The sequence below is a fragment of the Geotrypetes seraphini genome, chromosome 10 (assembly GCF_902459505.1).
Source record: "Geotrypetes seraphini chromosome 10, aGeoSer1.1, whole genome shotgun sequence".
NCBI lineage: Eukaryota > Metazoa > Chordata > Amphibia > Gymnophiona > Dermophiidae > Geotrypetes > Geotrypetes seraphini.
In genome coordinates, this window is record NC_047093.1 from 100,223,738 (window position 1) to 100,238,089 (window position 14,352).

Consider the following 14,352-nt stretch of genomic DNA (forward strand, 5'->3'; position numbering starts at 1 on the left):
TGCACGGCACGTGGCGCAAGGATGCTCCTGAGGCGTAATTTGTGTGCAATTCTGGAATGAATTTGGATTAGACGAGCCCAAAGACTCCATCCCAACCAGTTTTGAGGCAAAAATTACAGTTTTGGAAGTGCAGGGAACTTTTGAAAAGATCACTAAAAACCAAGATGACCGCCATTAATAAATTTGCACCTAAAAACGCTAATAAAACACACTTACTAAAAATAAAAAAAGGTGCAATTAGAATTTTTCAGGTGGGGAGGCATAAGGAAGCATTCAGAAACTCCCAAAAGCCTGTATTTCAGACCTCCCCCAATTCACCTCACTGGCTATAACAGCCTTACTCTGTGACATGTACTGCAGTCTGCTTTGTCCCTTTACTGTAGCTGGAAATGAGAAGAATCACTGCCTCAAGGTGGAAATGCTTCTTTTATGCCTATCATTGGCTGCCAGTCAGACATGGAGCCTGACCGAATCCCCACCCCTGTGGACTGATGGACACAATTACAGAAGAGGGGGGGAAGCAAACACGCAGCTAGATACTGCTGAGCCTCCTAAGGAAGCTTAAACAGCCTGCTCTCAAACCCCTGCAAAACAGTAGGTGAGGATTAAATGCGGAGGCGGCCCTAAGCTCCAAAGATACTAGTGCAGGCTGGCTAACAGGTACCCAAAGGGATTAGCCTGTCAGCTGTAGACCACAGTTTGCTTCTTCTCTATGCCGGCAGAGCTGAAGGTGAAAGCTTTGAGCACTGAAAACTGAAAAAAATACTGAATAAAATAATAAGAGAGCAGAACAGAAACACACCTTCTGGCTCGTCTGCAGAAAGAAAAAAACTGCAGGTGGCAGCAGAGCTCACAGTGAAGTTGGAGAGACACAGAAAAAATCCGCAGTACATTCTGTCTGCAGATGGCTTGTGGCCATGGGGAGATAACCCACTTGTCTAGAATAACACACCTATTGTACTGGAAGTAAAAATTCTGAATCTAAACAAATCACGGCAACAAAAGGCTAGAGACTTAGGTATCAGAACATTCTTCTTAAAAACAGATGATTATGCTTCATATAACCTAAACCAGCTATCTTATACCAGTGGTCCTCAAACCTGTCCTAGGAGGCCACCAGTCAGACAAGTTTAAGGATATCCAAAGTAGTAGGCATGCATATCTCTTTCAAGCATATTCAATGTGGAAAGAATGAAAATCTGACTGGCTTAATTTATAGACAAAAGTGAATTTGAACTGTGGAGCTGGAGAGGGAGCAGGCAGACCAGGAGCAACAGGCGACGAGGGGCTGTATTTATAGACCAGAGTGATTATTCTCTGCTTTGCTCCAAGTTTATCCCTCTACACTTTTTCCTTAAAGATTATGTGGAAGGGAGGGGCTGGAGAAGAACACTTTTGATGCTCTGGAGTTTGAAAAGATGTAGTGGAACTGCATCCTAGACAGCCCCCCTCCCCCCGCATTAAGCCCCAGTTAAGAGACAAATTTGGGATAAACTGGAAGGACATGTAAAATCATTTTACTAGGATGATGGCTGCTCAGACTGAATTTTTTTTTTTTTTTAAAGCAAGGTGTGTTTGCTGGACATGATGGAAAAGAATACACCGAGCTCAATGTGGCTATCCAGTTCAGTAAGAAGGCATGTCTGATCACCAATCCAAGTACACTTCTCCTTCCATATCTGCGGTTTCCCTATCTGTGGATTCACTTATTCACGATTTTTCGGCTGCTGACTCCACCCCCCCAAAAAAACCTACTTCATCATTAAAGTTCCTTTTTCTTTTACTGTACCGAAAAAAAGTTTATCGCTTACCAGTCTGAAAATCACTGCTTCCATGCAGTGTTGTTCGCTTTTCCGACCAAGAACTCTACTAATTCCCTGGCCAGGGGAGAGCTATTGACTGTCGCAGCATGGTGAGAGTGGGGACTGGGTGGGAAAGGCCTGCCAAGCTAGGAAATACTGCCAAGAGACAGTTTCCGAACAACTCCAACACGGGGACTAGCAGTGTTAAAGGTGCGGTGACCTGGGTTAGTCAATGTTGGAAACAATATACAGGGCCCCTTCAGTCTCTCCCAGTATTGCAACTTTTATGTTCTCAGTCAAACCAGAAGAAGCAGACGCTCAATAGTTCACATGTGAACCCCCTTCCTCTTCTTTCCTGTTTGGTATCTTTGTCTTGCCTGTCTACCTCCTCCCGCTTCTTGTCTTCTAACTTCTCTTTTTGAAATTGTCTATGTCCTGCTCCAAGCCCTAAAATCGCTAGGAATCACTGCTCCAAACCACAAATAATAGTTGAAAAGTTAGCAGTTTCGTTAGTAAAAACAATGGCGTTTACACAAAACCGCGAATAACATATAAAAAATTATTTGCGGTTTTTCAGTATTCGTGTCTGTGGTCCACCCACATCTCCCGCAAATACGGAGGGAGAAGTGTATTCTGACTGAGTGGGTGGATATGTCCCCTCCAGATCTTATGTTGTGGAGAAATCAGATGCATGAACTGCTGTGAATGGAGAGATGTTAGCACTACAAGCAGAAAAGCAAAGGAAGTTTTAAAAAGACTAGGACTCTTTTCTGAAGTCTGTCACTGCGAACGTGTAGTTGGTCAGTGAATTCTCTAGTCATTTGAGTAATGGTGGTTGTAAGGGGTGGGGAAATGTGTTTGGGGGAGGTGAATCTTTAAATTATAAATGATAGAATACAGCGTAGGTGATATTCTGAGCCACAATCAAATTATGTTAATGTTGATGCAATGTTAGTAGCGTTGCTTAATATTCTTGGTGACTTAATTTGAAAATTAATAAATATAACAAAAAGAAGTGTTACTTAATAAAAAAAAGATTTAAACTAAACTAGGGATAAAATAGAAACCACAGCACACTCCCAGCCAAACTACAATTTACTCAAGAGCTATATTATTCTCCAAACAAGAATATTTCAGCTTATTATATACATTGAAACATTGATTTAAATGAATTGGCTTGCACCCATTATAAAGTGAAGCTCAATGCTGCATCCTTCCTTTCTGGGAGCTGTTAGTGTTCCTTCTCAAGCAAAGCACAGTTTAACGGTTTAATGAGATGGAAAACTAGGGATTATGTATTGGGCTCATACTACTTACTGCTTGCGAGCAGCCCTGAATTAGGATAAATACAAGGGCTGCAGAAAAAGAGAATCTATTGCAAACCCCTCTCATGCTTATGAGAAATGAAAGGCCATTTCTCTCTACTTTTCATACTAGAGATTTATTATTGTTCTCATAAATTATCAGTGGTTGAATTTATAATATGAAAATTCTCACCTGGGTGTCGTGGCACATTTTGGTCAACTCTGTAATATTGGTAAAAAAGCTTTTTCCACAAAAACTCATCCCGGGCCACTGCATGCCACTGCCGACACACCAGCCCCACAGAAAACAAGTCTTCATGGTCGAGGCTCAGGAAAATCTGATAGAGAATGCTGTCAGGGAGGAGGGGATAACCCCCAGCATCCATCGTGTCATTCTGTCACCAACACTGTGGAAAATACACAATTAGATCCAAGTCACTTAACCCTCCATTGCCCCAGGTACGTTATGTAGATTGTGAGCCTGCCAGAACAGATAGGGAAAAATGCTTGAATACCTGAATGTAAAAACTCTTGGACAATTTCCATCGATAGTTGGCATATAATGGAAGATTAGGTTCTTACCTTTGCTAATATTCTTTCTTTTAAACAGGAATAATCAGTCTTGACCAATGCCCTCCTTTACTGTAAAGTCTGTATAGTATTGCTGCCCAATTCAGGAAAAAAAATTTTGATTTGATTCAGCTTATTGAATCAATTTTTCCATTCGATTTTCCTGCCCAATTGGGTGGTTTATTTCAAACATCCTGGTGGGTTTATTTTATAGCCTCTTCACCTCCTTTGCCCTCTCCTACCCACAATGGTCCTGGGGTGTAAACAAAATAAACAAAAAATACTTTTCCTCTCTCTGTTAAATCCTAGCTCATGTTCGCAGTCTAACACCAGCTCCAACAGGATACATATTTCAAATCTGACATATTGTAATCACAAAACAGAAAATAAAATTTAGTTTTCTACCTTTTGTTGTCTGGTCATTTTCCAAATCATGTTGGTCCCAGGCTCTGGTTGTCTTCTGATAACTCGCTTGCCAGGGTCTCCTTCTTTCTTCTTTCTCGGTGTAACCATCCATCTTCCATCTCTGTCCTTCCCTTCTGTTTCCCTTCCCTCCCCCGTAGGTCTGGTATCTTTCCTTTTTTTCATCTCCATCTCCCTGCAGCTGCAGTGATGGACCCCACCATCCCCAGATCCACCATATCTCCTTTTCTCAACTATACTTACATCCAGCATCTCTTCCTCGTTCCCCACCACCCCAGAGTCCACCAGCTCTCCCTTTCTTTTCCCAACTACCCTCCTATCCAGTATCTCTATCCCCACCCCCTCCACACCATCCCTTGTGTCCAACTTCTCTCCCTTTCTGTTCCTTCCCTCCCTAAATCCCATTGTCCATCTCTCTCCTGTTTTTAGACCCATTATTTCTTTCCCCTCCCTCCCCCAGTCCAGTATATGCATGTCTCTTTGAACACCCCTTCCCTCCCTCCATGTATTAGTACATCAGGGCCCCCCCCCCCGAAGGCCTGCCCCCCCCCAAGGCCTGCATGTTCCCCCAGCTTCCCCTGTCCACAATCCATCCTCCCTCTGAATCCCTTATCTATCATATCCAGCCTCTTTCTTCTGTGTCCCTGGCCCTCCATGCCCAGCATATTTTCTCCGTTTCATGTCTCTCCCCATATCCAGCTTCTTCCTTACCTCCTGTATCCCCTTCACCAGGTACAGGCTTTCTCCTACTATCTCTCCTGCCATCCAGCACCCTGCCCACCTACTTTGGAGCAATATCTGCCCCTCTTGTATCCTTCCCCTTCCCTCTGTGGTCTTGCATTTCTCTCTCCATTAGTCTAGCACCTGTCCTCTGCTTTCCTCTTTTTGGTTTGGTCTCTCTCTTCCCTTCACTTCACCCCAGGTCTGACATCTCCCTTCTCCTCTCTTACCCCTTCCGCCTCCTCCCTCTGCACAGGCATGGCAGGCATCTCTCAATCTTCAACATATGAGTATAGCAAATGTGTTATACTGCCCCCCCCCCCCCACGCGATGGCCTGCTCCCCACACGAAAGTCTGCCCCTCGCCGCAAAGGCCTGCTCCCCCCGCAAGCCTGCATGTTTACCCAGCTTCCCCGCTTTTACCTTAAGCTAATATGGCAGCCTGTAAGATCGCCGGTGATATAGCGATTCCTGCAGCTGCCGTCGTCCTCAGCAGCATGTTCCCTCTGCCACGATCCTGCCCCTGACGTCAGAGGATGGGCGGGACCGTAGCAGAGAGAACATGCCACTGAGGACGATGGGCAGCTGCAAAGGATCACTGCACCACCAGCAATCCTACAGGCTGCCGTATTAGCTTAAGGTAAGAGCGAGGAAGCTGGGGGAACATGCAGGCCTTTCTGACTGACCCTCTCCCCTCAAAAAGGAGCAGCAGCGGATGGCCAGCAAGAGGCAGCGCTGCCGCTCCTGCTTTATGAAAGAATGGGGAGAGGGTCAGACATCGAATCGGGAGGACGATTTTTTAAAAAATCAAATCGATTCACCTGATTCGAATTGGTGAATCGATTCAAATCGAAAATCGGACAGCACTACTGTAAAGAGTCTAATTCAGGGATGGCAAAAGGTCGATCGCAATCGACCAGTAGATCGCGAAGGCAACGTGAGTCGATCGTGGAGCCCATCCTGGGCTCGGTGATAGATTCGCATTGCATTCCAGTTCTACCTGCTTCCCGACCCTGTAAAAATGACGCTGCCTGGTTGGCTCGGAACTTCCTCTCCGACGTTAGAATTGACATTGGGTGGGGAAGGTTGGTCAGCTCGATGCTTCAGTGTCCTCTTTACGGTGGCGGCCTGTTCCCTGATGAAGGTGGCTTGGGGGAGGCAGGGAGACAGCAAGACAGACAGGGAGATAGACAGAAAGGGCATGGAGAGAGAAAGACAGGGAGACAGAAAGAAAGAAAGGGGTCATGGAGAGAGAAAAACAGACAGACAGACAGAAATAAAGGGGGGCAGGGAGACAGAAATAAAGATGGAGAGAAAGAAAGAAGGGAGGGCAGGGAGAGTGGAAGAAAAAGTTGGGGGAGGGAATGAGGTCTGGAGGAGAGGAAGTATACAGGAGGCTGAAAGAAGGGAAGAAATATTGGATGCACAGTCAGAAGAAGAAAGTGCAACCAGACTCATGAAATCACCAGACAACAAAGGTAGGAAAAACGATTTTATTTTCAATTTAGTGATCAAAATGTGTCCGTTTTGAGAATTTATATCTGCTGTCTATATTTTGCACTATGGCTCCCTTTTACTAAACCACAATAGCGGTTTTTAGCGCAGGGAGCCTATGAGCATCGAGAGCAGCGCAGGGCATTCAGTGCAGCTCCCTACACTAAAAACTGCTATCTTGGTTTAGTAAAAAGGGAAGGGGTATATTTGTCTATTTTAGTATAGTTGTTACTGAGGTGACATTGCATAGAGTCATCTGCCTTGACCTCTCTGAAAAAACCCTGAATACAAATGATAATTAACATTTTCTCTGTGTACAGTGTGCTTTGTGTTTTTTATTTTATTTTATTGTTGGTAGATCATTTTGACTTGGTCATTTTAAAAGTAGCTCACAAGCCCAAAAAGTGTGTGCACCCCTGGTCTAATTTATACATTCTTCAGCTCCTCCTCCTCTCACTCTGGGCTGTGCTAGATTTCCTGTCTTACTCTCTACAGCAAAGTTGTAGGAGCTTCACTGTTTTACTCGCAGTTATTTTATTTTTGTTATTTTTCTCCTATAAGCGAGGGTTTTGGTGCTGCAGAGGCTCGCGATATCCCCAAGACATCTCTGGCTGCGAGAAGATACAGACTCTCAGGGCAGAGGTCTGTAGCCCGCAGGTACATGCTTTACATGATTCCTGTGTGGCCGGCCTGCATTAATAGTCCGGAGGCTCAGAAAGAGAAATATTTTAAGGGGTTCTCATATCAATATAATAACGGTAAAGGAGAGCAGGAAAAAAACTACATTCCTATCCAATCTGTTATTCCTGTCCATAATGTTCAAAGGGAATCGCAGAATAGTTATAGTTTACTTTTATATGGCTAGTATCGTTAAGTTCAAACAGTTTACAATATCAGAAGAAACCAAGGCAATCTCTTGAGAAGTACAAAAATTAGCCCTTTAAATTACAATAATAATTTCAACACTGAATGAATCTCTTAAATAAGAATCTTTAAATTCCTCCTAAAAAGAGAAGAGACTAAAAAGGTTAGGGTTCTTCAGCTTGGAAAAGAGATGACAGAGGGGAGATATGATTGAAATCTACAAACTCCTGAGTGGAGTAGAATGGGTACAAGTAGATTGATGAAGTTACAGGGAAATACTTTTTCACTCAGAGAATAGTTAAGCTTTGGAACTTGTTGCCAGGGGTTGTGGTAAGAGCAGATAGCACAGCTGGTTTTAAGAAAGGTTTGGACAATTTCCTTGAGGAAAAGCCTATAGTCTGTTATTGAGAAAGACATGGGGGAAGCCACTGCTTGCCCTGGATCGGTAGCATGGAATGTTGCTATTCCTTGGGTTTTGACCAGGTACTAGGGACTTGGACTGGCCACTGTGAGAACGGGCTACTGGGCTTGATGGACCATTGGTCTGACCCAGTAAGGCTATTCTTATGTTCTTTTTTAAATCTGAAAAACAAGGAGAAAGACTCTTCAAAATTTTTGGTGCTAGAAGGCAAGTAGTTTGTTTTTTATAATTTTCAAATTAAGTACAAAGCATAAACTTTGAAAGAAAACCAGAATATAATACACCCAATTTTTCCCATTGGATATATATATATATATATATATATATATATATATATATATATATATACACACACACACACACATATACAGTGTTCTCCCTAGGGCAGGGGTGTCCAATGTTGGTCCTCGAGGGCCGCAGTCCAGTCGGATTTTCAGGATTTCCCCAATGAATATACATGATGTCTATTTGCATGCACTGCTTTCATTGTATGCTAATAGATCTCATGCATATTCATTGGGGAAATCCTGAAAACCCGACTGGATTGCGGCCCTCGAGGACCGACATTGGACACCCCTGCCCTAGGGCCTTTCAGCCAGGCGCTCCGCCCAGCTAATTTAGATGACCGCCCGGCTGTAATCTCGATTGCAATCCTGCTGCTGCTGCTGCCGCCGCTGCTCAACATTAAAAAAAAACCTCACCGGCTTGGAGATTTACCGGGCTGACTCGGCACAGCCTGAATCGCAGGAGCCTGACTTTTTTTTTTACTTTTTAACGCCAGCAAACAACTTGAACCCATACTCCGGGGCTCTAACATGTGCGTGCCGGCTTCCCTTCTCTTCCCTCCGAAACCGGAAGTCACATCCCCTGGGGGGGGGGAAAGAGAAGGGAAGTCGGCACGCACAAGTTAGAGCCCCGGAGCATGGGTTCGCTACAGGAGACAGGTCAGCTTACAACTTGCTCTTGCTTGTTTCGGGCTTTCCTCGCTGCTGGGTCCTGCCTACTTTCTGTTTCCGTGAAGGCAGGACCCGGCAATGAGGAAGGCCCGAAGCAAGCAAGAGCAATGAGTTGTAAGCTTCCCTCCGTCGCTAACCTATGGAAGATAGGTCAGCGATGGAAGGAAGCTTACAACTTGCCCTAGTCCAGCCCTGCACAACATGCGGCCCAAAACAGATCTCACTATGGCCCGCGCCCAATATGGCTCTCACTCCGCTCTCCTGCTCGTTGGGGTTCAGACCGTTCCAGCTTCTCCCACTAACAGGAACCACCAGCTGGAAGCATCATTCTCGCGCGTGCTTCTCAAGAATAGACCTCGACTTGAAAAGGGGAAAGGGGTGTTGAGGGAAGTCCAGCTGTGAAAATACACGTTTCCTTTTTCTCTTCACTGAGGCAGGAAGGCCCAGGAGCAGAAACGTCCCAGTTTGCCTAGAAACGGCTCGAGGCAAAGCTATTCTGCTGTCACATACGTGATCCTGTGCCTCGCAGCAGGCTCTTGACAAGAATGGGAAATTCCAGAAGACAATACTTCCAAGGATAGAAGGATTGGGAAGACAATGTGAATATGAAAACACAGCACAAGAATTAGAGACTTGTGGCATTCTGTGTGGAAAGCTGATGCATAATGAATTTATTATTACCCATGTAATAGTGCCAAAGCAGTCTGCTGGACCAGACTACAGTACAGTGATATGGAGAATGTGGAATAATTATTCAGTGTTCAAGACGGAGAGAAAGAGAGAGGCCTGGACCAAAGGGGAAAGACAGGAGGCAGATACTGGAGAGGGGGGAGAGAAGGGAAGGAGATAGAGATATCAGACCATGAGGTGGTGTAGGAAGGAAGGAAGGTAGGAAAGGAGAAGAGAGAGATGCCAGATTATAGGGGAGGGGGGGAGACAAAAAATGGAGAGGGGGTGAAGCTGAAATAAATCATGTACAAAGGAGAGAAAGGGCACAGGATATAGAGTTTATTGAAGGGACACAGAAAGAGGGAAGATGGAACAGAGAGAGGGCGGAGACTGGATGGAAAAGGCAGAAAGGGTGAACAGTAGATGGAAGGGATAGAGAGAGGGCAGAGGCTGGGTGGAAGGGGCAAAGAGAGAGGACAGATGTTGCATGGAAGGGAGCGAGGACAAATGCTGAATAGAAAGAAGTGAAGAGATGACTAAAGCAGAAACGACAAAAGGTAGAAAAAATATTTTTGTTGCTTTACGTAAAATCAAGTACTATTGTAACTGTAATGATTAAAATTTATCAATAGGAAATGGAAATAAGGTAATTTTGGGGGGACTAAACCCCTTTCCTCAGGTCAGGACAGGATACCATAACAGCTGTATACTGTACTGTCTTGAAGAAAGATTTGGCCTCTGAAAGCTAATTGAAAAATGGATTAGTCCAATAAAATGGTATTTTCATATTTCTTATTATTTGTTTCATTTCTATTTGTTAATTTGTAAAGTGGTGATTGTAATGTAGAAGTTTTTTTCAAATTTACATCGACTGTCTTTATATTTTGCACAGTATTAGGGGACGTGTCACTGTTTCTGTGGTGTTGCATTGTATGCAGAGTCTGGTTTCTTGGTTCAGTTTAACTTTTGTCTACATATTTCTATTTTTAGTTTGTGATTATTCCATATTGGGCGAGGGTGTATCTGTGTTCTGTGTGTATGAAAAGGACATGGCTTTCTGTTAGCATGACTGTGTAGGATCTGGTTTGTTTAGTTTTACAATGCGTGTGTTGGTGTTCTAGTGCTCACTGCAGTGTTTAAGATGCTGCCTTTTCCTAGATGCACCCTTATTGTGTGACTCATGGATTATTACTAAAAATATATTTTTTTATATAGAGGAGGGGGTTGTTAAAAAATTATCAGCACTGGCTGTCATTTATACTAGGTACACCACTGGATTTAATGACCCTATTCTAACTTTACTGTTGATGTAGGTGTTGTCCCCACCCCCCAACACACAGACACACACATTATAAAACATTAAATTAAAGTTGTATTATCATCAAGCAGCTTTCAAATGACATTATAAGCAAATAAAAATAAAATATTTTTAATACATTGCTAATTATTACCTGCATCTTTACCTATACTGTTTTGCCCTTAGTTCTTACTTTGCACTATAGCAAAATAAAAAAGAAGCAGATAAAGATCAATCACAAAGGTGTCCTTCAAGACTCAGTAACACCTCTTCATAAATTATGTGGAAGAGGTCTGGAAGTGGGGATTGCATCTATTTCATATACTCAGTGAGACCTCAGGAAGAAACCTAGTGATCAAAACATTATTAGAGGTGTTGTACAGCCATTTCTTGTATGACTGGATGAGCTATATTTATCATTTTTTTTTTTTAGTTGTTTAAATTCCTGCAGAAATAAATGGCTAGATTGAACCTAATGACTTCATTAACGCATTTCCCTTTTTTAAACATCTATACCATTTGAAAGAGGATGAATATCTAATTATTCATTCCTAGAATTGGATACTTCTTAAATTTAGTAAAAATATTCTGTCACAAGTGTCAAATCTTAAAAAAGGAAGTCATATTGAGCATTGGAAAATAATAATAATTAACTAATAAAAATAGTATACTTTTAATTTTCCCCTCCACCAAATTTCCCCGTCCCGCCGGGCTACTTTTTCATGCCACCTGGCTGGAAAAACTTTCTGGGGAGAACGCTCAAGGCCCAGCATAGGAAGCAGATCTTTGGGCACTGGCAGGACATGCTGGTGCTGGTGCCGGTGCGGAGGCTACACTGAAGTAAGAAGAGGGTTCGGGTGGATTGGGGGACCTCAGGTCGCGGCGGGGGGGGTGCCCGATGGCAGCGGGGGGTGCCGGATCACGGGGGGAGGGTGCCGGTTCACGGGGGAGGGCCTTCGGGGGGGAGCAATGCCGGTTCTCGTGGGGGGAGCAGTGCTGCTGGCCTCAGGGGGGAGGTAGAGGGTGGGAACCTATCAAAGCGAGTTTCCATTATTTCCTATGGGGAAACTTGCTTTGATAAACAAGCATTTTGGATTACTAGCAAGCTCCTGGAACGGATTATGCTCGTAATCCAAGGTACCACTGTATTTATATATATAATAAAATGCTAAGCGCCCATGTGCACTCTTACCCTGTGTTCCCTGAGATCTAATCTGTCGGGCTATGGCGGTAAGAGTGCGCATGCGTGCCAGACAAGCCTCCCTGCTCTCCACCTTGTGCAGCTGCAGAAACGGCCCTACACTCGCGGCTTCAGGCTCACTTAATCCCTTGCCGCCCCCCCTTCCCTTCCCGCGATCCAACCGGCTTACTTACTCCCTTGCTGCCCTACCCCCTTCCCTTCCCACGATCCAACTGGCTCACTTAGTCCCTTCCCGCAGTCCCGGCTCCAAATCTGCCGACTCCAGCAGCACTGTACAGACGCTGCTTTGGGGCCTTCTACTGCCCTGATTTACTCTGGCACATCCCTGATGACATCATCAGAGACGCGGCAGAGCAAATCAGGGCAGTCAAATTCCCCGAAGCAGCATGTGTACAGTGCTGCAGACGCTGCTGGAGTCGCAGGTTTGTTGGGACCGCGGGAAGGGAAGGGGGGCGGAAAGGGACTAAGGGAGCCGGCCAGACCGTGGGAAGGGAAAGGGGGGGGGGTAGGGGAAACACTGCTGCTGCACAGGGAAGTAGTGTGGGGGGAGGGAAATGGAGGGAGAGGGAATGCTGGTTAATAATAGGAGACAGAAAAAAAAAACCCCACATACAGCAGCCAAAGAGACAAACACCAAAACAAACACAGACAGAGAGATCAAAAGTAAGAAATACAGACAGCAGCCAAAAAGATAGACAGAAGGTGACAGTCAGAAAACCACACAGAAGAACAGGGGTCTAAAGAGACAGATTTAAAGAAAAAAACTTTGGACAAGGAGAGAGAGACAAACAGAAAAAAAAGACACACACAGAAGGACAGGGGGCTACAGAGACAGATTAAAACAGACAGACACCAAAACAAAGACAGACAGACATACAGCAGCCAAGGAGACAGACAGCAAAAAAAGACAGACAGATATACAGCGGCCAAGGAGAGAGAAAGAGAGAGACAGAAAGAAAGAAAGAAAGACTGACACGCAAATGATGCTTTCAATTTACACTAATTAATAAGAGAAGTTTGGTCACTTCTCCTTCAAATTCTTCTCTCTTTTAAGAACATAAGCAATGCCTCTGCTGGGTCAGACCTGAGGTCCATCGTGCCCAGCAACCCGCTCACGCGGCGGCCCCAACAGGTCCAGGACCTGTGCAGTGATCCTCTATTTATACCCTTCTATCACCCTTTCCAGCAGGAAATTGTCCAATCCTTTCTTAAACCCCAATACCGTACTCTGCCCTATTACGTCCTCTGGAAGCGCATTCCAGGTGTCCACCACACGCTGGGTAAAGAAGAACTTCCTAGCATTTGTTTTGAATCTGACCCTTTCAGTTTTTCCGAATGCCCTCTTGTTCTTAAATGTTTTCCTGCCCTATTATAATAATGTATTTCCTTCTCCTTTCTTCTCGGTTCATGTCAATTTGTTTTTATCTGTATTAATGCAGTTTGTGAATTTTCATTACATGATATTTCCCTATTTTTGTATATCGTGTAGGTATTGATAAGCTATTTATCAAATTTTAATAAAAACTTGATCTATTGATCTATTAATATATGATCAACTAGTGGATCTGGTTTATTATCTAAAAAGAGGAATTTTGTTTTGGCTATATTTAGTGTTAATTTGTATTTTGTCATCAAAGACCTAGTATAATAATATTTTGAACTATGCTTTTAACTTGTTCCAAGGAAGTATAAATAAGAATCATAACTGTAATATCATTTGCACAGCTGAGCGTAAAAAAGCCCTCATTAACCAATTCCAATCCTAAAGTACGCAAGAAAACATTGAACAAAATGGGTGACAGTGGCAGATAAAGCAATGTTACTTACCGTAACAGTTGTTATCCAGGGACAGCAGGTAGCTATTCTCACTAGTGGGTGATGTCATCCGACAGAGCCTCGATACGGACTAGAGAATGACACGGTGGCGGTTTACCCGCGGCCACCGCATTTTAGCCGCGGGTCACCGCCGAAAACGGGGAAGAAAACTAGCAGTCGCTGCGGCGACGGGGACAAGGCCATTCACCGCCCGCGGGGCGGTGAATGGGTCTTGTCCCCGCAGTGAGGCATGAAGGATCGCGCGGTCCCCGCAGCTCACACCCGCCTGCCCAATTGATTCTAGTGTTTAGCCAGCTCTCTCCCTTCTCCTCACCTTAGTTTGTAGATTTTCTTTTTCGGCGACCCGCACGCTATCAGAGAGCCGCGCACCCGCTGCTGCTCAGTTTCGATCTTCTGCTCTGACGCAACCGGAAACAGGAAGTTGCAGCAGAGCAGAAGATTGAACACTGAGCAGCCGCGCGTGTGCGGCTCTTTGGGAAAGCGTGCAGGTCGCTGAAAAAGAAAGCCTGCAAATTAAGGTGAGGAGAAGGGAGAGAGCTGGCTAAACACTAGGATCGATTGGGCAGGCGGGTGGGGGCTGCGAGGACCGTGCGATCGCTAGTGTTCCCGGCTCAGACTGTAAGGAGGGAGTGAAAGGGAAAAGGATTCTGGGCCAAGGTGATGAAAACGGAAAGAAAAACCCACAGCAGGAAAGAAAGGGAAGGACAGGCAGGTGAGCCAGATGCTAGAAGCAGGGGGGGGGGGGGGAAGAAAGAGGGAAAAAAGCTAGATGGGGTTGAAAAGAAGAGACACACTA

At 44.6% G+C, this 14,352-nt stretch overlaps 1 protein-coding gene across 5 annotated transcripts in view; it reads right to left on the bottom strand.

Annotated features, from left to right (window-relative positions):
- FBXW5 (F-box and WD repeat domain containing 5) overlaps positions 1-14,352 on the bottom strand; it is a 164,275-nt gene that overhangs the window by 131,647 nt on the left and 18,276 nt on the right. For 4 of the 5 annotated variants that reach the window (XM_033960641.1, XM_033960644.1, XM_033960642.1 and 1 more), the window contains exon 2: positions 3,300-3,513. In XM_033960641.1, coding sequence (XP_033816532.1) covers positions 3,300-3,492 — 193 coding nt within the window. In that variant the 5' untranslated portion in view covers positions 3,493-3,513. Of the gene's footprint in view, positions 1-3,299; positions 3,514-14,352 lie in introns of those variants that run through there. The other variant, XM_033960645.1, reaches the window with a different exon arrangement.